General features: G+C 35.5%; 1 protein-coding gene and 1 pseudogene across 1 annotated transcript; both read right to left on the bottom strand.

The window, feature by feature from the left end:
- Positions 1-2396: 2396 nt before the first annotated feature.
- LOC145076694 (uncharacterized) lies at positions 2397-3824 on the bottom strand. The gene is made up of 2 exons (XM_079022503.1): positions 3343-3824; positions 2397-2911 (listed from the first exon to the last, which is right to left on the bottom strand). Exons 1-2 carry the CDS (start codon positions 3562-3564, stop codon positions 2504-2506), a joined length of 630 nt encoding a protein of 209 aa, XP_078878629.1. The 5' UTR covers positions 3565-3824; the 3' UTR covers positions 2397-2503.
- Positions 3825-13177: 9353 nt separating this feature from the next.
- Positions 13178-13295, bottom strand: LOC145077394 (5S ribosomal RNA; annotated as a pseudogene).
- Positions 13296-25123: the final 11828 nt, after the last annotated feature.

The following is a 25123-nucleotide window of genomic DNA, read 5'->3' as shown; positions in this document are numbered from 1 at the left end:
ATACAAAATAGTCGCGACGGGACTCATGAGACGTGCCACGACCCATAAACAAGGACATCGTGTGTATTGACTTAACAACCTTCCTTGTTAAGCTCTTAATCCCTTAAGTCAGAACTCCACACTCTCCCGAAATCATCCAAAGTGCTTCTTAATGGATAAAGTTTCTAACTTTATCCAAATAAATGTGTCCAATAAGTCTAACACCAACCCAAAATCTAAAATGGGTACAAAAAGATAAGTCCTTCATGTATGGAGCCAAGAGAGCTCATACATGTACTCTTTTCTTCATGTTTGGTCCAGAAATGATAAGAAAAAATAACTCTATAATCCTAGAGTTTTCCTAAACTCCAAGTAATATTAAGAAATGGAACCAAAATACACTCAAACAACCCAAAACTTTAGATTTATGCATTAAAGCCATAAAAGTTGGAATTTTTTAATTTACAAAGGTCTAAAAGATGATGAGAAGGTTGAGACTTCTCTTGATCAAAATTGCTTCACTTGCACTGAAACTCAACCTTCTTTTGCAAGGAACACTCTAAAAGGCAAAAGGCTCCAAAGAATCACAAAAAGGAGCCTAGGGTTTCTCTTTAGGGCTCTCTGGAGATGAAGGCTAAGGAAATGATGAAACCCTAAAAGTTAGAACCATTAAATTGGGTCCAAGTCCTGAGACCCATGTTTTTTAACCTTTACATAGGCTTGTTGCACCATTCACTTAAGGTACATCGCACCTAACACATGGCATTCACGCCGCGTCAAGAAAATGTTGCGTCATGTTCCAACTCCAAAACCCATTTTCGTAAACGTTAAAAATTAAATAACTTGGTAAATAACATACCGGAAAACATGCGTTACATATTGAGACACAAAAAAGATTCATACGTCTTATACAGTTGGGCCTACATCTTTTTGAAGCTATATTTTTATTGTGTTTGTCAAAATATTTTTGAATGTGTTTGTAAATGAGTATGCTTGTTTGTTTGTTTTTGGCTGTGTTCATTTTGATAAATGATCTCATAAACTACTTTTGATTGAGTTTAAAGATAATTGGTGATTGTTATTTGACGTGGTAACACTTCATAAATTGCTAACTTTTGGCTTATTTATTTTGAATGGTAATTTATTTTCTTCATTATGTTTGAAATGGTAATGTACTTTTTTGTATATTATATTATGGTAATATACTTTGTTTATTATGGTTGAATTCGTAATGTAATTTGTTTGAAGATTCAGGAATGGTAAAAGTACATATACACAAATTTTTATGTACTTTTAATAATAAATACTTATTTATTATTTGTTTATAAAAAATGTTAATATGTATTTTGAAGTATAAAACTATAAATACATATTTATTATCTATATATTATGTAGACGCAAAAATATACGAAAAATACAAATTTAAGGAAAAAATACAACTTTTTCCATGTGTATGTGTGCAAGATTAAAAACCCAAAATGGCTACAGCGTAGTGGGTAATTAAGGCATTGGCCTTGTTTGCTTGAGGTTGCGAGTTTGATTCCGGCATCTTTTCTTTGTGTTCTCACTTCTTCAGTTTTTTAAATGAAGCTACTAAACTAATGTATATGTCAACCATTAAGACTAGTCGGTTACCAACATGGTAGCCACGTGACATGCTAACCGATTATAGAGTTTAAAACCTGTTAAGCGATATATAAGAAGCAAAAAAAATGAAAACTTTCTATTTTAACACACCTAAAAGTGATTTTAGAATAAATTGTAATTTTTCGAAAAAACTTAAGGGTTTTAATGTATTTTTCCTAATTCTAAACCTAAACCTTAAATATAAATTATTTATTTTTAACCATATTATTTATTTTAAATGATATTTATATATAGGATATATAATTAGTGCAGATATATAAATACAAATATAAATATATAGATATGAATGCATATACAAAAAGAAAAAAGTACATATAATTCTTATATTTAATGGAGTCACCATTTACATCTTTTAATATTATCACAAATGAACTTTGGGAAAAGGGATGTCTGGTACACTTCATTATATGCCTTACATCATCCTGTAGCAGGGTTTTATTGTATATCTGTTTTAAGTTTTGGATTAAACCAAAAAGACCATACATTCGTTATGTCAAAAATCAAATATACACGGAATACATAAACCAAAAAACTCGTTAGTCTAGACTAATTTATAACTTTTAATTATAATTTTTAAATAATTCTGTTAATTACAAAATTTTTTAAAGAGATAACTGAGCCTGCTAATCCCTTCATACCTTCACTACTGTATATATGTCCCGAATCTCGATCGTCATACTTTTATAACGGAAATTCAACAAAAGCAAACCTTTCTAATTCCGTGTTTTACTCTTTTTAATCAGTGTAAGAGAACTGAGAAGACAGAAAACTACAGAAAACTACTTTTTTATAGTAACTAAAATTTTACACATTCTTCATCAGTTAATTTTATAATAAAATGACTAAGGCACTTAATTAATAGTTAAACCTTGATTAATTAACACAAGAGGCTTAATTCTCTAGTAAAGAGACTAGGAGGGGTTTGACTAGGTGGATGCATGAATTTACAATTAGGGCATGAAGGTGAAGTCTTGAACATCATCACCAACATATGACACTTTTTACACACTGCTGTTACCATCTCTTGTTGTTGATCTCCGCCTTCCAACGCCAACCACGAGGGTGCTCCACCACCAGCGCTGCTGTTTTTGCTGGAGGTTTTGCTTAGAGACTTGAACTTTGAGAAGTTGTCTGCAACATGGTGTTTCCTTGTGGTATCCGATGATCCACAGGGTAGGTTGAGCTCAAGATCAAGACTCATGTTATTGGCTGGTTCTGGACTGCATCTCGGATCCTTTGAAGTCTTTTTATGAGTTCTTGTGTTATAATAGTATATTTGGCCAGACTGCATTGATAAATTATTATAAGAATATTAAAAAGTAAATGAAGAATTGAATTGTTTGTAAACAAATAGACGAAATAAGAGTAATTCAATCCTAAAAGAGTTTGCTTAATTTGAAGCGTCCATAAGTTAAGACGTGTGAGCTCGGTCTCTTGACGAACTCTTCATAATTCACTAAAAAATCTTAAAACTTTTCCGTATACAAAAACTGAAAATCATGAAAAATCATGAAAAATATTTTTCTTCTTAAATGATGAAACTGTTGGTGATCACGTGGATGTATCTCACTCAATAACTTGAAACCGGTTTTTGAAAGAAAAGTTTTCTTTAAAGCAAAAGTGTTCCTCTAAGTCTTTCTAAAAAAACAAAAGTACGTACCTTTAATTAAGAACAAAGTATTTTAATTATTTATGTGAGATTTATAATTCAATTACCTTGATATCGAGGCATCGTTGCCACTCCAAGGGCATGGGAGTCTCAAGATGAAGCTCAGTGTCAAGCACCGATCTTTTTGAGTATTTAATTTTTGACTCGTTGAGGTCATCCAAGAAACCTTCTGGTTGTAACGACCCCTCGCGTTTCCTCTTTCTGGAAGAATCCTCGCAGTCTTGAATCATTGTTGATATAGGCAAGAGAGATGCATGAAAAGAAACCATATATTTGAGAGAGAGAGAGAGAGAGAGAGAGAGAGAGAGAGAGAGAGAGAGAGAGTGAGAGAGAAGTTCTCCTCTTCTTATCACTGCTGGTGTGTGTGTTTAAGGCGTTGTGTGTGTGACCAAGATTGTGGAGTGGTTATGAGATTTATATAGAGGAGAAGAGAAAAAGGAGGTAAATGAGGTTAGCATAAATAAAATAAGCGCATAACTGCAAGGGAGAATCTAAAAGGGGCAAAATAATAAATGTGAAACTAGTAAGGCCCCATCAGAACTCCCCATGACGTGCACTTCAAGTGAAGTTTGAGTTTTGCAATTACTGCTACAATATATATATTGTGTGTAGTTCTACCAAATGTTTAAGTCACAACCAACTCTCTCTTTCATATGTGTGGTCACATTTACTCATATGCATGCATGATTATGAGACCTATGTTATGAACCGAGCAAAATTAATAATATGAACGATTTGTTTGGTTATGAAGTAAGAATTTATACCCTGTTCATGAGTACTTTACGCCAATACAAATTGACGTAGTTTTGATGATATTTTTTTGTTGTAATTCATGATATATATCGACTCATTACTACTGTTGTTGACCAAAGACTACATCTGAAATCTGATTGACCACTCATGCATGTTGTATATAAAATTTGATTAAAGTTAGGAACTTAGCATACCACACACACACACCTATTATTAAATGAAAAGTATATATTTTGATAAATAATTTCAATTTAAACTATACACTTGTCCTTAATAATTCATATACATTGATTATACATATCAAAAACTCGTTAAAGGTCATAATCACCTATTAATTGTATGTTCGCATATGAGATAACTACATATTTGAGATTGATGATGAAATATATTTCCATATACTAGCTCCATCTATTGGTTGTCATCTATTAATTATAACAGGTTATGATGAGATAGCAATCCAATTAATATACATTCAGTTGGTAAATCCAATTAAAAATATATAGGAAATACTAACATAATAAACAAATTATGTCTTTCTGCATGCTATGATTTTTATCCTACAGTCGGATTCTTATGATCATTCTCTCCAATACATATAGTTGCAACTAATATAACAGGTCGCTCATCTTTACTTTTGTTATACCAATATGACATGTATATGATCAAATACATAAAGGTTCAAATATCTCACTGAACGACATGGATTGCGCACATCTTTTGATCATATAAATAGTGAAACTATTTGTCTTTAAATTTGTGTATTGATACGCTCCTGAGATGCCTAACACACAAATGTAATATCAGTACTCGAAATTTATGTGTTGCTATAATTAACCGAATTACAATACTCTAGAAATCAAAGAGCTTTAAACTTTCAGTATGCACTAGGACTACATGTGTCTCTTAACATTGATAAGAAGGACTTAAAAGTCACGTTAACGAAGAGAAAGGGGTGTAGTGTAATCTATCATTAAATTAGGAGTAAGAGAGCCTGTATAGATACAGTTGAAGGAAGCCATGAATGCACATAGAGAAAGAGCTTTTAATGGGGTTTCATTAAAAACCAACTTCCACAATTGGGTCACTCAAAGAACTACAAAACTTTAATTAAAAGCACCCAACACCCCCTCGGCTATTAAATTTGACACGTCCCCTTGTATTTAAAACATTAGTCATCTTCCCCCTTTGAACTACTAAAACTTTTAAAGCTTTCCACAACCCCCTCTACACACTTTAAATCCCACCATAAGTTTATTCATCTACTCCTATGAATTTATGTCCTCTCTCTCCATTTTAAACAACCATATTAACTCATGTCCTCTTTCTTTTCTTTTCTTTTTTTTCATTTTGTTGTTTGAAAATATAAAAATTGTCTTCATGCCATTTATGTTTTAGGGTACTACAATTAAGAGATAATGGAAGTAGAGTGGTACTGATGATACTGTGTTTCTTAAACGATCATTCATGTGAAATAGTTATTTAGATAGGATATGTGGGGTACGTTTCAATTAGAATGAACGGGTTTCTCTTATTAGTCATTTACGAGGCCTTAAATAGTATTAATACTGCCCTAGCTAATTGAATTAAAGCATTATCTTGCCTTAGCCTTAAGGACAAATACAAATGCTTAAAGAATGTCCAATCCATATATCAAAGTGTATCAAATCTAGAACACAAAACCACATTGTTTAGGGAAATCAATAAAAAAGAAATAGTAAAAAATACTAGTGGTATCAAAGAATCAAAGTTGATCACCCATCAAAGTATCAAAGAATTGAAGTATCAATGTTTATGTATCAAACAAATGAACAGTCATTCAATCAATTAATATCTTCTTATTTCTAGGCCTCTAAGAGCGAAGACAAAACAATAATCATAAATTCACAAATCCAGAATCACATTTAATTGTTAATTGTATCTATGATGCTTCTCAGTTTCTTTGATTTCTTAATTCTGAGTGAGACTCAGACAAATAGCAATTGACAATGACAAACATGGAGTGTGGAGGGTGTTGGGGTAAAATAAAAAAAATTATGTCATTATATATATGTATTTAACGTTTATATAAAAGATTTATAAAATAAAAAATGCAGTAAATTTTATAATCAAACAAATAATATAAACAAAAACTTATCAAAATCATCTAAAACAATATCATCATGCATTTTTTGAAGCGAAGACATCTTTTATTTTACAATAATCAATATTTTGTAAAAAAATCACTCTCAATACTTAAAATCGTTAATGCATTCAATCTTTCTTGAGTAATGGGAGTTCGGAGATAGGATTCAAGAGCTCTAATTTTATAAAAACTTATTTTCATTGAAGCAACCATAATCAGTATCGTCAACAATATTCTATATGCAACCAACACTTTAAGAAACATATGCATTCTTTTTGCATATTCCATTTTTTGAATAGATGTCCAAAGACTTTTACCTTTATATGTTTCATCTAACAACATTTCTTCAAAATTTGTAATTCAATAAATAAACTACTTCCATCATATCATATTCTTCACCATTTTTCAAATTGAACTAAGGATTTAAAAAATATATTTTTTTAATTCATGATCAACTAAAGAAATTAATTTGAAATCAACAAACAAAAAACCAAATATAGATTCAAAATATTGTATTTGTTCAAAATCTATTTTTCAGTTGAGCAAAAGTCATATCTACAAGAATAATAAAATAATCTTTTCTAAATGTTTCTTGATAATATTAGTGTTCTTCGTTATCTAGAATTTCATCAAACTGATTTTTATTATAAATACGTATTTAGGAAATTCAGGTTCAACTCCAATATTATTTGCTATTTCTTAGTAATAGCATAGTCAAACCTACTTTCCCTATATCCTTCAAAATCATTAAGCAGCCCCTTTAAATTTTTTTTGCCACAACATCAAGAATAATATATAAAATTTTACTTTCCAAATTAATTTTATACAAAATTTTGTACCATATACATAAACTTAAAATAAATTTAAAATTAGAAAGTTCGTCATTTACTAGTGATTCAACATCTCTATACATTTTATCCTCATCACTTATTTTAGATAATTTTATTAAAGCTTCTCTTATTTGGAAAAATTGTGTTTTTATTGTTTTAACGGTTTTGATATGACTTTCGCAATGAGTAGCAAATAATGATTTAAGTGTTAGATCATTTATAAATTCAAAAAGATACTTTATCTTTTTATAGAATTAGAAAAAACATTATAAATTGTTTGACATGTACCAAAAAACATTTTTGCCTTGTGCGAAAATTTGTCATATCACACAAAACGATTTTTAAACTATGACATACACAAGACATAAAAAAAACTCTATAATGTAAATCAAGAAATCATTTTTTTTAACGCATTAGTGTTTTTCTTTCATATTTATTCCATTATCGTACCCTTGATCATGAACATAACTAATATTCAAATCAAGTGATTTTAGAGCATCTTGTAGAACATTAAAAAGACCTAGAACAGAAGTATCTTCTACAATTAAAAACTCTAAAAAATACTCTTCTTTCTTTTAATGGAACATTTACCATATCTACACATCTTATAATCAAATTCATTTGTTCTTGGTGACTTGCATCCGGAGTGCTATCAAGAATTATAGAAAAAAAATTTGCTTTTTTTTAATAAGTTCACTTTTTACCTCGGATGCCAACATTTCAGTTAAATCATTTTGAATTTTATGACTAAGATGATGATGATTATGCGTTTCTTTGTCTTTAATCGTTCGAAATGTTCTTTCATTACCGGATCAAACTCAGCAATCGATTCAAGCACACTTCAAAATTTACAATTCGAATTTTTATAAATTTTTTCATTTATACCACAAAAAGCCAAATAATTTTTTTGCTAAACATTTTACAACAAAAATAATTATAACCATAATTTCTTTCCAATGTTCGGTATCTTTTATTTATCATTTATTGTAATTTTTTATCAATTATTTATTTTTATTTAACCTAATTTGTGTTTCAAACCAAGTTCTTAAATTGATCATATGATCAGAACTATTTTCATGGTGTTTTAATGTTTCATTAAGATGTTTCCAATCTTTAGTTCCTTCGGTTGCCATATTACTTTTAGTTCGAACAGTTTTAAATAACCTACAATAAAACTTTATCAAGTTCGTTTGAATACACTAACCATTTGCTATCATAAAATCATCAGTTCTTAATTTACAAATAAAAAATCACATGCAAAATGTCTACCAATCGCATTTTTTGGAAAAATTGAATTGGTATCAATTTCTCTATTAGACATTTTTTCTATTATTAAATCTTTCATTTTTAAATCTAAATCATCTCGTACTCTAGGATAAAAATTATTAAAATCACTTGGTTTATCTTCATCAACAAAGTCATTATTTTCAAAATCATTAGGAATTTCAACCGGATCATTGGAAGTACTAGGTGGATTATTAAAATTATTAATCGGATAATTAAAATTATTTTTATTTCCATTTTGATTTATAACAAAAAAAAAATATTCAATGAACCTTTTAAATGATTAGCCTCTTCTTGTTTTTTTTTGTTTTCTATTTTGAGCACCTAATGGTTGTTTTGGGGAATCATATTAAAAACTCAACAAATCTAATTATAAAAGCTAAACAAAGAAAGATACAACTTGACCAAAGTTTATGAAATAAGACTTATGTTGCCTCTAGAAGTCTGGATATGAGGTATTCAAAATAAAAGAAGTCAAAAATATGGCTCCTGCTTCACATCACATAAACTAGAACACAAAAAGTTTAGAACAAATCTTTAGAAATTTGTATGAGAAGTAAACCACATATAGTCATCAATTTTTCTTGAAGGTTGAATCAAACCATAAAAATCATATGCAAAACAATAGATTTCAAGCACAAATAGAGGAGAAATCAGAGCTCAAACAGTGGAGAAATCAGACACAAAAATCCATTAAGTCATTGAGACTTTGACTCTTATTTACCGTAATCAAATAGATAAGAAATAAAGTAGATTTCTAAAACAAACCTAAATAAAAATATTTCAAAATTGAACTAACCTAAATTTAATTTATGAAACAGTAGATATCGAGCACAAATAAAGGAGAAATCAAAGCTCAAATAGTGGAGAAATCATATACAAAAATTCAATAAGTCCTTGAGACTTTCACTCTTTTTAACTATAATCAAATAGAGAAGAAATTAAATAGATTAGAAATAAAGTAAATTTATGAAAGAAACCAAAATAAATAGGTTTTGAAATTAACCTCACCCAAATCTGATTTATGAAACAACAATAAGAAACGATCACACCTAAATCATTAAATTAGAAATTTAGAATAATAATGGTATCAGTATCACTATATCTCGAAGACTCGGACCTAGAAGGCTAGAACCATGATCTTAAAGTTGAAACATATTAGATAAATCTCTATATCATAATTGTCAAGTGTCAACTGATAACTAAGAAATTGAGATATGAGAGCTAAGTATTATCGATTTATCGACTGAAAGTGAAAAATAGATAAATTTGTTCTTACTTTTTATTTATCAAAGACATATTCTAGCCATTGATTTCTCCCACTGACAGCAACATTAAATGGTTTCTAGTGGACGTTTCATTTCTCTATGCACTTTTGATGATCAATTGATTGTTTGGTGCGTTTCTTTTTCCTATTTCTTGCTCATAGCCAAAAACAAATCACAAGATATAGGTTAAGTTTTATGGGCCATTAGTATATATACTATAGACATAGTTGGACTAACTAGATGCCCCCAATATTTTGCTGCCCTGGACCTAAGCCCAAGTCTCCCATGTATTGGGTGAGGCCAAGGTGGAACTATGGTCATAGGTTAAATGAGGTTGATCGACGTCCGATGATCGCTAGTGGCTTTTCAACGACAACATGTGTGTTGCATGAAATGTGGAAGTTGGAACATCCGAAGGGAAGTCAGAGTTTCAATTTACATTTCAGCAGATCAATTGCACAATTTTTTTCTCTTTTTTTTGCTAATTTTAAGTATGACTCGACTATTATCTATTGGGTTATATTTTAAGTGGATTGGACTATTGAGATAAAATATGAGCTATTAAGATATCAAGCTAAATTTATTTTTCAAACCCTATAATGTAAGAACCTGAAATTTAGAGAAAGTTGACTTTTAGTCAAATATTGACCAAAAGAATAAAATGGTCAATTATGAGAAAGATATGATATTATGAAGTTGGGACTTCATGAAAATGGCCAATAAGAGTTAAAGTCGCATAGAAGATGTTATGAGTAAGTTCAAGAGAAAAAAGGTATGAGAAGATGAATTTATGTCCAAAAGGGTAAAATGGGAATTTTATGCTTTTTGGGACAAGTTTCTGACTTAATAGATTAAGATTTGTATTAATTCAATGAGTTGTGACTTAACAGAAGTGTAGAGTTTGTTCCTACCTTTGCGTAGACATAAAGATCATAGAAAATGAGTTAAAAATGAAGAAGATACAAAGGTTAGAAGTTGGGACAAAGTTGTCCCAAAGTTGGAATGGAATCAGCCCAAGGGGCTGCTGTCAAACCACAACCACAACATGGTGGGTAGACCTCCACGTGAGGCAAGGGTTTGACATAAGAAAGAAGAAAAATGCATTTTTCTCCGCAGTGTGATGTATGGGCACCACTATGCAGTGGCAAAAGTAGGTTACTAGTGGAGGAAGCGCAATATGGCGTGGCAAGCATTTACGCAGCCATTGACCGAGTTCAAAGTGGTCACTATAACGTGGTGAGTAAGAAACTACAACACGGTTACGCATCATAATCTAAGGTTGTTAAGACTTTCATTTTTGTCATAAACACCACCTAAGCCCTATAAGGCTGAGCTCCAACGATTTTGCGAAATGATGAGGGGCATGTGGCGGTTAAGGATGTTTAGATTACTTAAACAAGCATTGTATGTAACCCTCATGAGTGGGATTAATCCAATGAGATTTAGAGTCTGAAAGCCTAACTAACGAGATTATGTTAATTGGTGCATTAGATGTTAGATAGCAATGAATTAGGTATTATATGATGCTTAATTCATTAATTGATTGAGATTAAGAAACAAAGAATGAAAAGATACATTTTTTTATCCATTGAGTTGTTATTTTGACTTAGAGAGTCATTAAGCTCTTTATAGGCTAAGAAAAGTATTGAGATACTTATGTATATGTATGATTCAGCCTAATAGAAAAAAAAGGTGGATCCAGATGCATCAATGGTAGAGTAGAGGAAGATGAGAAAGTTAGTCTTCACTGACTAATAAGGTGAGTTATTACTTATAATCTCCCTCTTTATATTATGCGTGTGCGTGTGTGTGTGTATATATATATATATATATATATATATATATATATATATATATATATATATATATATATATATATATATATATATGGATGTATGTTTCAAAGCAGATAGTGTTGAGCATCAGCGCTACCAGTTAATCTAAAACCAATTGGTGTTAGAAAGGGCACAACCTTACCCATATAGTGCATTCAGCCATCCAGGACTAGGCACTAAATTGCGGCACTCCATCCATCGTGCGAGGACTTGGTCGATGCCATTTCTGACCCCCAAAAATCCCCCCTCAAAAATTGCTCCCTGAGAGAATCGAACCCTGGCCACTGGCTCTGATACCAATTGTGGGAATAATAAATAGATTGACAGATTCTATAACGAGTACGTGAATAGATCGACAGATTCTATAACGAGTACGTGAATAAATGACAAGAATAATGAAGATCAAACGTGTGCCGAATGCTTAGATTAATAAACTTTAGAAGAGTTCAACGAGAAATTATCTGTGAAAGCTTACAATGGCAACTAGGGTTTTACAAGCGTTAACTCGAAGAATGCATGCATGCACTCTATATATAGGCTAGACTATTAAAGCAAAATATGAGAATGGACAATCCCCAATCGGTATAATAAACCTATACTAGCACATACATTTAACACAACACAATTAAGCCCAACAGTGGAGAGCTGCCACGACGTAGCTAAGCGCAAAAAACACATTATAGTCTATTTTAAGAGCTCATTTCGATCATTCTTCATGGGTGATCGATTGGGAGTTGAGATGAGAAGATGATGATGTGAAAATGGTGCCAAGATGAGTAAGAGACGATGGATTGAGAGGATTAACATCCATTCCCCCTTGAGGTAATGATTTCTTCATTTTTATGAAGCTTTGAGCTTTAATGGTGGAATCATTAATTTGGTTAGATTGCTTTAGTTAGTCGATTTATAACTCAATTATGATGCTATTGATAGTGTATAGAAGCTTTTAAGAGGCTTCGGGAGTGATTTCCATGGTGAAAACAATTTAGTGATTGTTAGGGGTTGAAACCCTAACTAACGTTTTTGAGTAATTGATGCTTTAGAGTTAGATTACAATGAATTAGGTAATATGGAGAGCTTAATTCATTAATTGATTGAGATTTTGAGATAGAGAATGAAAAGATAGAGTTTAACCCATTAAGTGGTTATTTTGATCTAAAGAGTCATTAAGCTCTTAATAGGCTAAGACAAGTATTAATATGATTGTTAATGTTTATGAATAGGCCTAAGAGAAAAATATGGACCAAGAAGCATCAATTGAAAATTGGAACCAAAGTGGGATAGTTAGTGTTCACTAACTGATATAGTGACTTATCACTCATACACTTTCTTTATGATTGGTATATGTTTGATTATATATATATATATATATATATATATATATATATATATATATATATATATATATATATATATATATATATATATATGTAACATCCCCCTCTGGCACGTATCACAATATTGTCCGCTTTGGGCCACTCGGCACGAGGACTTCCCAGGGGGTCACCCATCCTGGTACTACTCCCGCCCAAGCACGCTTAACTGCAGAGTTCTTATGGGATCTGCTGTCCTCACGGCTTTAAAACACGTTGTGACAAGGAAGGTATCCACACCCCTTTATAAGGAAATGTTTCGTTCTCCTTCCAAGCCGATGTGGGATCAGATCTAACCCACTTTCACCCCCCATTATAGGGTTCGACGTCCCCGTCGAACACATCGACCCGTGCCCTGACTTTGATACCATTTGTAACATCCCCCTCTGGCACGTATCACAATATTGTCCGCTTTGGGCCACTCGGCACGAGGACTTCCCAGGGGGTCACCCATCCTGGTACTACTCCCGCCCAAGCATGCTTAACTGCAGAGTTCTTATGAGATCTGCTGCCCTCACGGATTTAAAACGCGTTGTGACAAGGAAGGTATCCACACCCCTTTATAAGGAAATGTTTCGTTCTCCTTCCAAGCCGATGTGGGATCAGATCTAACCCTCTACGGGGACGTCGAACCCTATAATGGGGGGTGAAAGTGGGTTAGATCTGATCCCATATCGGCTTGGAAGGAGAACGAAACATCTCCATATAAAGGGTGTGGATACCTTCATTGTCACAACGCGTTTTAAAGCCGTGAGGGCAGTAGATCCCATAAGAACTCTGCAGTTAAGCGTGCTCGGGCGGGAGTAGTACCAGGATGGGTAACCCCCTGGGAAGTCCTCGTGCCGAGTGGCCCAAAGCGGACATATATATATATATATATATATATATATATATATATATATATATATATATATATATATATATATATATATATATATATATATATATATATATATATATATATATATATATATATATATATATATTGCAACATCCTATTCCGGAATGTTTTGTGATTTAAGGCCTATGGGCCTTAATCCGAGTATGAGAAGGTTTTGAGGCTTTGAAGGAGAAAGGTTTAGGCCCTTTTTGGGATGTGGGTAAGGTAGGTTGTGTGATAAAAGAGTTCGGTTTGTGCTTTAGAGCCTAAATGTATTGTTAAAGGCGCTAGTGCGGGCTTTTCATGAATTTTGGATCTGTTTAAGGCCTGTGGGCCTTAATCCGAGTATGAGAAGGTTTTGAGGCTTTGAAAGAGAAAGGTTTAGGCCCTTTTTGGGATGTGGGTAAGGTAGGTTGTGTGATAAAAGAGTTCGGTTTGTGCTTTAGAGCCTAAATGTATTGTTAAAGGCGCTAGTGCGGGCTTTTCATGAATTTTGGATCTGAGTTCAAGTGGGATCCAGGAGGAATAAAGATGATAGAAGTGTGGGGCCTCTCTTTACCTTTTCATGGATATAAGGATCGTCGGAAACAGATTTATAACGAAGAAGTTGTGGCCTTCAGAAGTTTTGTGGTTTCAGGGTTAGCCGAGTACGATGGGCGTACACAAAGCATACACGGGGTGTACTGGTGAAGTAGGCAGTACGTTGGGCGTACTGACCAGGATGGTCGCGAATGTTCTTCGGAGTACGCTGGGCGTACCATATGTACGCTGGGCGTATGCCAATCAGACCTGAACCCTATTTTAGGCTCTTGGACCCTATTTAAGCTCCTTATCTCATAACCTAACCCTAATATCTTCAGCCTCCATTCCTCTAAACCCTATAAATCGACCCTAAGTCTCCATTGGAGTGATTCTTGAGATTTTTGGTGATTTAGTGAAGTTTTTGGTGCTTATTGTGGAAGAAGGAGTTCCTTGAGGAAGCATTTCTTGGCTTGGAGCTTGTGGATCCAAGCCCTAATCATATTGATCTAGCTCCAGAAAGTATAAAGTTTGAATCTTGGTGGCTTTATGTGGATCTAGTGTGGTGATGACTTCTTATGTTTGTCCTTGGAAGAAGAATGAGCCTTGAAAGAGAATAGCTTGAGCATCTAGCTTTTGGATCTGAGTTATACACTTGTTGGTGCATCTTCCAAAGGTATCAAGTTTGAAACTTGCTCATTGTTGTGCTAGTTCCTGTTTTGAGTCCATTTTTAGGGTTTTATGTCGCAAGCTTCGAACTTTATGAGTTGGATGAACTCCATTGTATAATATATGTCCTTATAGATGCTTTTAGTCATTTGGAGTCATAAAAATGAGATCTTGGTCGTCAAGATCTCTCCATGCATGAGATATGAACATTTTTTGGAGTAAAGAGTAAGTGTATTTGGGTTTGGGACTTTATCAACCATGCAAAGGCTTAAACTCACTAACTTTATGGAGTAAGAGCTATTAGGGAGTCCAGATCTGTAATATGAGCCAAGGTCTTAACTGATCAAGACCAAATGAGTAGAACGAGTGAAATTGGGACGTACGTTGTGCGTAATTCCAGTACGCCCTGCGTACTGACCAAGTGTCCCCGGTGGCCAATTTGGATCTATGAGTACGCTGAGTGTACCAAGGGAGGTACCCCCGCATAACATCACTGTGAACTTTTGGGCTAAGTCTCATTTTGGGCATTGAGTGTTAGGCCTGGGGTTTGGGCTTATTACATTAGAGTTTTAGACCAGAGGAATATATATATATATATATATATATATATATATATATATATATATATATATATATATATATATATATATATCTGCCTTGGACCCTTGAGTTGGGTTTGTCACTTGGACTTGCGATTTGGGCCTCGGGAGAGCCCATTCATTATTGGGCTTTGGTGGGCCCAAATGAGTTTTAGGTTATTGATGGGATAGTTAGTGGTCTACCTTTAGACCTAAAGAGTGAGGGTTTGGACTTAGATCTTAATTGGGTAATTGTGGATCTTGGTCCAGTGTTAGAGGCCTGTGTGCAGCAGCAACATCTATAGGAGTTGTTCATCATCCGAGGTTAGTCTTCTCATTCTACTTACCATGAGTGGCATCTATGTGTGACCAGAGGGTCTTATGTGCTTACTTGAGTTATATTATGCATTTTGTTTGTGTGATATATATGCTTTGTTTTGTGTTTACTGAGATAGGACCGGAGGGTTTCCACTAAGACCAGACCGGATGGTCCAAACCGAGCTGTGAGACCGGAGGGTCAACACCGAGACACATGAGACCGGAGGGTCCATGCCGACTTATAGCCATGATAGGCTTATTATTTGTGTATGTGGTATTTTGGGGAACTCACTAAGCTCCGTGCTTACCATTTCATGTGATATGTGTTTCAGGTTCTTCTCAGGATCGCGGAAAGGCACCGACTTGATTGTACATACCAAAGAAAGAGTTATGTTTTGAGGATCCTGGATTATTAATCAAATAATTATGGAGTTGCATTTTTTCAATTAAATAAATAGGATTTTTGTGAATTGTGTTATGAGAATTATGTGAGTTTAAAATGAAAAAAAAATGTTTGAAAATTTACGGTGTTACAAGTTCGTATCAGAGTCTTGGTTTGAGGGATTTGGACGCACCTTCCGGTATATTTGGACTCAAACTGAGGATTTGAGAAAAAATTTCAAAAGAAATGATTTTTTAAAACGAGCAAGAGTTTCTAAGAGAAAAACGAGAAGGAGCAGTGTGTACAATCATCTAGAGCCCAAATAGTGATTTCCCAAAATACCCTTACTTATTTGTGTTATGAGTTATTATTGAGATATTAGCGATGCATGCTAGAAGATAGGGTAGGTATTTCATATTTTAGGGCTAGAGTTGCCTGATTTGTGATGCCTTAGCCTAGGAATTTTGCTATCTGTGATGTGTTTAGAGTATGTGCGGAGTAAGAGTATCCAACAGGAATCTTTTAGAGAGAACTTTGAGTAGAGTAGTAATCTAGGAGAGATACCTAGATGAGCATTGGAGGATCCTACTGAGGGAGTAATTAGATACCCACGAGGGGGAGGGTTGCTTGAGTTCGGTGATACCTTTTGAGTGTGAGTAGAGCAAGTGGAGTTGTAACCTAGAGTGGTTTTACGTGTTGGTGTAGATTATTCGATGCCCGAATGTGTCTTGCTTCGTGCTTTGTGGAACTCTTGATGATAGGAGTCAGCTACTAAGTGAATATGATGATATTCAGGAGGTAGATGGTTGGCATCATAAGGAGTTCTTCAGCAACTGATGGCAGGGAAGTGAGAGAACCTAGGAAGAGCCTAGGGAGTGGACTTAGTCAGATGAGTACGCCGATAAAGAAGAGTATTCGCTGGGGAGCGACCAGGTTTGACGGGATTGGTGATCGAGAAGGCTGAGCAGCTACTTATGAAATCTGGGACGATCCGTGTGGAAAGTATGAGTAGATGTGGCAGGTAGTATGGACCCATACTACTAAAAGCAGAGGACTCGTACTCGGAAAATGGAGAATTCTAGAGGTTCTAAGTAGCAGATTGAGAGGTGATCACATGGTTCGAGTACCATGATTCGTGGCGGTTAGTGCTTCTGGTTTTACCAGTTATCCCGTTGTGATTGATTAGACTGAGATCAAATATGATGGAGTGCGGGGCCAGAGGGTCATGTCGAACGAGTTTCAATGGAGCTTACCGTGAGAGGGAGACCGAGTTAGTTTCTGAGAGATTTTATTGGTCAGATGTCAGGTGGAGTCGCAAGACTCAAGGATGAGTAGAGATGATGCTTATTCGAGGATCGCGGTCTGAGTTGAGAAATCAACCGATAGATGAGACGTCACCTTCTTTGACAAGAGTCGCAATGTCCCCGTTTCCTGGGAGAAGCAAACGAGATAATGAGCTTCCAGATTTATAGTTTGGAGGTAAACCCTGTGGGGTAGCATAGGGTTGCAACCATTTCGCCAGAGTATTTGGGCAGTATGTTTGCGGCGAGGTATTTCTTATACCATGAGAGAGTCATTAGTGGGACTAAGATGGAAGAGATCAAGGAGGTTCCTTATTGAGGGAGGCATACATTTAGCAGCAATTCCAGGTGATCAAGAGGATTATATCGAGGCGGTGGCCCCCGTAGTCTACGTTGTGTACCGATTGTAAGAGTGAGGTCTCTTCCTTTTATGATGATTCCCGTGATGGGAGGCTAGTCGAGGAATCAGAGACAAGGTGCATGATAATGCGTTATTTCCGGACCGAGAGTCAGGACTAATTCGGAACAGTTGGGGTATCCGGCGGTATATCGGTCTGAGGATTCACGATGACTTGAGGCAGTCATGTTGGGAGGATTCTGAGATTTTTGTCTGAGTTATGGGATATTTGGAGTTGCTTGGTTTCCATCGGGAGGATCATTGATGTGATTACGTGGTACGTTCCAAGAGTCAAGTGTGATGTACTTGGTGAAATAGTCTATGGAGTAGATTGTTGGTATGTCAATTGGTTATGGTTCAAACCCTGAGTGGGGAGAACTGGGTATTCTATTGAGAGGTTCAGTGATCCATTCAAGTACGGTTAGAGAACTGGTTATGGAGATCTGCGGTGCGGACACATGAGACCTGGGTTATTGGTGGATGTGGCAAGCTGCAAGGCGAGATTATGTATGTGTGTGCTTAAGAAAGGATGAATGAATTCACGGCAGGTGGCCGTTTGTCAGAGGATTTATTGTGGCCAGGGATTTTTCGGGTTTGCTGTGACATCCCCATTTTCATGGACATAAAAGACCGATTTTGTTTATGCGTTATAAAAATAAGAGTTCTTCTTTTAATAAAAATGTTGAGGAATTTGTTCCCAGTAAAACATGATAAATACGTTATCAAAGCAATTCCGAAGAAATGTGTTTTTATTCATTATAAAACATTTGGGATGTCATTGTCAATCAGAAACATAAGCATAAACATAACTTACATTCATTTACACTAGTGATCTACACCTCTTTAATCTCTCAGTGTAATGTAACTTCGTATCGGCACCTGTGACTCAAATAAGCTTGAGTGGGTCAGGTTGGAAAAACTGGTGAGTACATAGGGTTTTCAACCCACAATAATATAATCATTATGGTTAATCATCAAACAATCAATCAACCCAATTACCCATCCCCATTATCTTATTTACTCTTAAGGATCTACCCTAAGAATCAGTTATTCCTCGTTCATTCATTCCTAAGGATTATCCTAAGGAATAAGCACGAAATCAATCGTTGTTAATGACACATCAGTCAAGTACAGCTGCTAATATTATCACTTAGGGGTAGCTGCCAGAATTGTGACATCTTTTATGGCGCGCATTTGTCGGTATAGTCCCTTAGGCGCATCTGTCGGGGTTATGAGGTTCTCTATTAAGCGCTTCTGCCGGTAGAGTCCTTTAGGTGCATCTGCCAGGGTTATCTCGCTTATTGACAGTATCGTTTTCAAGAGTCCACTCGCAATACAGGTTGATGGGTTTTTAGAGTACACAGGTGAGCACATCGTTCACAACCTACAGGTTGCGAGCCTGCTAGTGTTCCACTGGACTGTCTAGAATAGTCTGTAGTTGTCATCCATACTCTGATAGATGACGGGGCCACCATTTGGGAACAAGGCTACTCACATCGTCCACCTCTCACCCTTACCTCATGGTCTATATCACCTCTCAACTAATCATCCAACTCATATTTGATCTACCCATGTTTTACCCAACATATTATGTAGATATAAATACATATACAATTTAAATCATATAAAACTTGTATAAAATCATTCATCCAGCATAGATAGCAAGTATACAGATAATCTACACACATAGCACGTAGTTTATATAAAATACTTCATATCGATGTGTAAGATGAAAGGGACCATGCACTCACCTGAGAAGGTGGTGACTCGACACTCGGACAACACTTCGTTACTCTTAACACGACTTTCCTCTGACAAAACCTAGTATCATTACCACTAGAGTTTTGTCTAATATTCACCGAGACTAATTAATAGTCTAGCTATTATTAGTACTATATAAGCGTTAAACGATACTTACATAACCCATAATAATAGCCCAAGTACTTATTATAAGGTCCTAATAACATTACTATATTAAAACATAAGCTATACTAAAGATAGTTTAGGTGTAACTCACTTACAGCAGGTTTTTTTTTCTCAAAACCAGGCTTCGCTGGAGCAGCGTTTCCGAGCCGAAAGGCTCTTTTCTCGGGAATCCGGGAGCCTCAGGGCTTCCTTCGGGTGCGAGGGGGTTTACCTAGACTTTAGGGGGCTTAAAGGAGGCTAGAGAGAGAGTATAGAGAGAGAAAGTGATGCTGGGATGGTGTGAAGAATGAGGGAACCCGACACCTCTATTTATAGGCTGGAAAACAACTATAATCGTCGAGTAAGTCCTCCTACTCATCGATTCCATGCCACATGTCACCTTCTGGTGGCTTGCCTTGGGGAGAAAGCCTTGGCCCATATTCAACGACGTCACTCGATTTCGCACAGCACCCTGTCGACTTCTAAACCATGTAACTTTTGCATACGAGTTCCATTTTCGACGTTCTTTATATCCACGCGTAGCTAAAAACAATATCTACAACTTTCATTTAGACTCCATCAGCTAATTCTTGATTGATCTTAAATTTAACAGTAAGAGGAGATTATACTGTTAAATGTCCGCGTAAAATTCATAACTTCTACATACAGACTCCGTTTTCGTCTGTCTTTTTATCGTTGAGTTCCTATTAATGAGATATTCAACTCTCATTTAGGTCACATATGCCAAAAACCCCTCGAACTAAAATTCGAGTTTCGGGTCGTGCACTGCTATGTCAAATCTTAGAAAATTCATAACTTCCTTATACGAAGTCAGATTTAGGCGTTCTTTTTATGGAAGCTCTTGGTTTAACGTATACTACAACTTTTGTTTAGATCACTAAGGTTAAAAACTCCTTTATCAAATATTCACTATTTACGTCTCTCGGTGTCATGCCGGTTTTGCCGTAAAACTTCGACGTGCCATAACTTCTTCGTTATAACTCGGATTTCGGAGTTCTTTATATGTATGGAACTCTTGAGACATATTCTAATACTTGGTTAAGATTATTTATTCTAAATAATCTTTTGTTGAAAAGTCATTTTCGACCCCTATTATCTCTCAATTGACTAGCCCGGATCTACATGCGTTACAATTATCTCCCCCTTAGGATGATTACGTCCCGGAATCATCAACGAAACAGGGCTCACATGATGACTCCATACATTATCTTTTCATCCTAAGTAATAACCGTAACTTTGATGTTTCTTCGAACAAGTATCTAACTCTAAGACTTCCTGACTGCATGCGGTGCCCGATCTTGGACTCGCTCTCTATCTCATGTTAGAATTCCAATCATGATCTTCATGTCCCAATTTCGATCTTTATCGGAGACTCCTTTTTAAAAAACTTGAGATAAGTTTCTTCCTTCGATTATCATAATAGACCGATGGGTCATGTTCTAATGACGTCTAATCATATGATGCATTGCTTGGACTCAAGTCTTTTAGGATCAAATTCCAGAACAAACTATAACTTCCTTCATGTTCTAATCACATCTTAAAAGGTAGCATTTCTAGCTACAAGCAAATATCGCGATACCTTTACCGATCGCTTTGATTATCTTTTATTTTTTTATTCTTCCGGCTTAAGTCAGATGTTAGATCAAACTTGGTTCTCTGAACCACGTAACATACTCATCGTAGTTGGACTCTATTTGATATGACCACTAGGGTCGGAATAACAATCATCTTCTTAGTCATTACCGAAACGATGGTAACGACATATTTGAATAAAACGGTATCAATTACTAGCTTCTTGGTAACCTTGTGACTTTCCCTGATCCAAGTGTGAGTCCTATGCTTCTGGTAGTATAGGCCTCTACTACCTTTCACACCTACTCATACTCGTCCCAAGTATTGTCTCGTAGTTCTCCAAGTCATTATCACATAAAAAAATTTATCACATACAAATATGTCCAAACAATCATATAATTTTCCCTAGACTCAACTAGGACTTATTCCATGCGTATCTTCAATAACAATTCTGATTCAACTCAGTTGGTGGTGAAACTGTCAGATGATGGGATAACCCCATTGATTATACCAAAATTATTTCTTTCCGCCAATTGAAAGTGTACTTATCCCTTACTAGACGTATTATTTATTAGATGCATTCTAAATACAAGATATCACTCTTATGATATATTCCGATAGGTGTCAGTCACTATCGTAATCCTTCTCATTTCCTCCATTTGCTTAGTCTGCTATCAGTCCTTATCATGACCTTTTATACACCCAAGAAGGCGTTTGGTGTATCGAAACGAGAATATAGATAGAGAAGGTTCAGATGTGTAATTCTCCTAATTACTACGAAAAGTTATATGTCAGTTCTAATACTGTAATTAAACATTTAGAAATATGAGCACATAAAATTTCCAAATCCGGTCGGCGACAGATCATAGATCCGATCAAACAATAGCACAAAGCATCACAAATCATTTAGCACATAAAACCATTTTAGGCATATTCCCTAATTAAGCTAGTTCTTGTGTCTATTCAGGTGTACTTCATAAAATATATTAGACACACTCCTTGTGACATCCCCAATTTCACGGCCAGAAAAGACCGATTTGTTTATGCTTTGTTTTCAAAATCAGAGTGATCGTTTAAAGGAAACGGTTGCGGAATTTGTCCCCAAAATAAAATATGATAACCATTTTATCAAAACATTTCTCAAAAAGAATGTATTTTTATTAAATAATAAAACATCGGGATGTCATGTTCGTTACAGACCAAAAGCATAAACAACATAAAATAGACCTTACAATAGTTATTCAACTACTGATCTATAATCCAAAATCTCTCGTCAAGTCCGCCGACTTATACTCTTGTGTCATTACCTGTAATGACAAGAAAACTGAGTGGGTCAGGCTTGGGAGCCTGGTGAGCATATAGGGTTTTCAACCCACAATAATACATTTATTATATTCAATTATCAAACAATCAACTCAAATACCCATCTCCATCATCTTCTTAAGGTTTCCCCCTAAGAACCAACTATCCTTCATTCACTTATTCCTAAGGAATCGGCACGAAATCCATTGCTGCCAAAGTTTATCTATCGAGTACTAAATCCATAGTTATAAGACGCTAACTCCATAGTCGTCGGGGTTTACTCAAGCGGCGCTAACTCCATAGTCACCAAGGTACACTTAACAAGCGCTAACTCCATAGTCGCCAAGGTTTACTTAACAAGCGCTAACTCCATAGTCGCCAAGGTTTATCAAATAGGCACGAAGTCACATCGTCGCCAAGGTTTATGCAATAGGCGCTAACTCCATAGTCACCAAGGTTTACTTAACAACAGGCGCTAACTCCATAGTCACCAAGGTTTATCTAACAGCAGGCGCTAACTCCATAGTCACCAACTAACCCATCTACCCATGTTCTACCCAACAATATTAGTAGACAAAAATATACGTTTGTATACATAGTTTAAAGAAAACCTGTATAGCATGCTTTAATCAACACATATATCACATAACAGATGAGGCACACACACGTAACACATATCTCATAAAGAAATAAGCAGATCTGTAAGATAGAAGAGAGTGAATACTCATTCACACATAACACAACCAAATATATACACATAGCACGTATTTTTATATAAAATACTTCGTATTATTGTATCAGAAGAAATAACTACACACTCACTTGATCAGAAGACGATCCGACAGCACTACGGCTTATAGAAGTAGTATTCCTCAGCAGATCTGGAAGATCTCCTCGAAAATCAAACTTCTCGCGGGCAGAGCTTCGACTCGGGAACCGCACTTTTCGGGATCTTCGGGATCTCGGGACTTGCCTCGGGGCTAGGGTATAATACCGGGGCTTCGGGGTATTTCTGGCACGCAAAACGATGCAAAACGGGAGAGAGAAGAGAAGAAATTGGCAATTGGGTCGGCTGCCCTCGCATCCTATTTATAGTGAAAATATCTGATGGACTCGCCGAGTAGGGGACACCTACTCGCCGAGTTGGCCCATACTCGCCGAGTAGGGAACACCTACTCGCCGAGTCGGTCCATGGATCAGACGCGTGACTCAGCTTCGGATAATACCTTCGATTTATAATTAAATTTAATTACCAAATGATTAATAAACTTCGGAAATTCATAACTTCTTCATACGAACTCCGTTTTCGACGTTCTTTATATCCACGCGAAGGTGAGACCATGCTCTACGACTTTCGTTTAGACTCCGTCGGCTAATTTTGACTTTATTTTTTATTAATTATTTTTAATAGGCCGCGACAGAAAACTTCGTTATAAATTCATAACTTCTTTGTTTGACGTCCGTTCTCGCCTAACTTTTTATCGCTTCGATACCAACAACGAGATCTTCGATTCTCGTTTAGATTGCTAAGGCTAAATATCGCTCTAACGTAAATTCACTTTTTACGTCGCGCTGTGTCGTGTCGGCTCTGTCGCGAAACTTCGACAGGTCATAACTTCTTCGTTATAACTCGGATTTTGGCGTTCTTTATATGTACGGAAACCTTGTAACACATACTACAACTTAGTTAGGATTATTCATCCTAAATAATCTTCTATCAAAAAGTCATTTTTGACTCTTATTGTCTCTAAATTGACTAGCCCTGATCTACGGGCGTTACAATTATCTCCCCCTTAGGATGATTACGTCCCGGAATCATCAACGAAATAGGATTCGCATACTGACTCCATAAGTTATCTCTCCATTCTAAGTAATAACCCTGATGGGTCGTGTCCCGATGACCTCTCATCATAGTCGGACTCAATTGATATGACCCCTAGGGTCGGAATAACAACTATCTTTCTAGACATTACCGAAACAATGGTAATGACATACTTGAATAAATCAGAATCAATTACTAGCTTCTTGATAACCTTGTGACTTCCCCTGATCCAAGCGTGAGTCCTGTGCTTCCGGTAGTATAGATCTCTACTACCATTCACACCTACTCATACTCGTCCCAAGTATTGTCTCGCAGTTAACCAAGTCACCATACATAAATCATATAATCATCCAACACATCAGATAACAAAACTAGGATTTATATTAATTCTTGAAACTATTACACAAAAGTTCAAGTTCACCCTATACTATGCCTCTAACAGGCTATGCTTCCTGATACAGACTTTACCGACTTTATATATTAATATGAAGTCTTCATCCTTTAATCCTCCCATCCCTTTCTGCTTCGTTGAGGAACATGTTGAATGCCCTTGGCTGTGGAGGTGTGTTTTTCTGTGGGCAGTCTTTAGAAATATGACCTTCTCCGTTACACCTATAGCACATCTTCTTGTTAGGTGCGCACTTGTTGGCATAGTGCCCTGTCTTCCCACATTTGTAGCAAGTCATATCCTCGCTAC

Source organism: Lactuca serriola, chromosome 9, assembly GCF_051521515.1.
Source record: "Lactuca serriola cultivar US96UC23 chromosome 9, Lser_US96UC23_V15, whole genome shotgun sequence".
NCBI classification, from domain to species: Eukaryota; Viridiplantae; Streptophyta; class Magnoliopsida; order Asterales; family Asteraceae; genus Lactuca; species Lactuca serriola.
The sequence above is the reverse complement of the archived record's forward strand: the minus strand, read 5'-3'. Positions and strand labels throughout refer to the sequence as shown.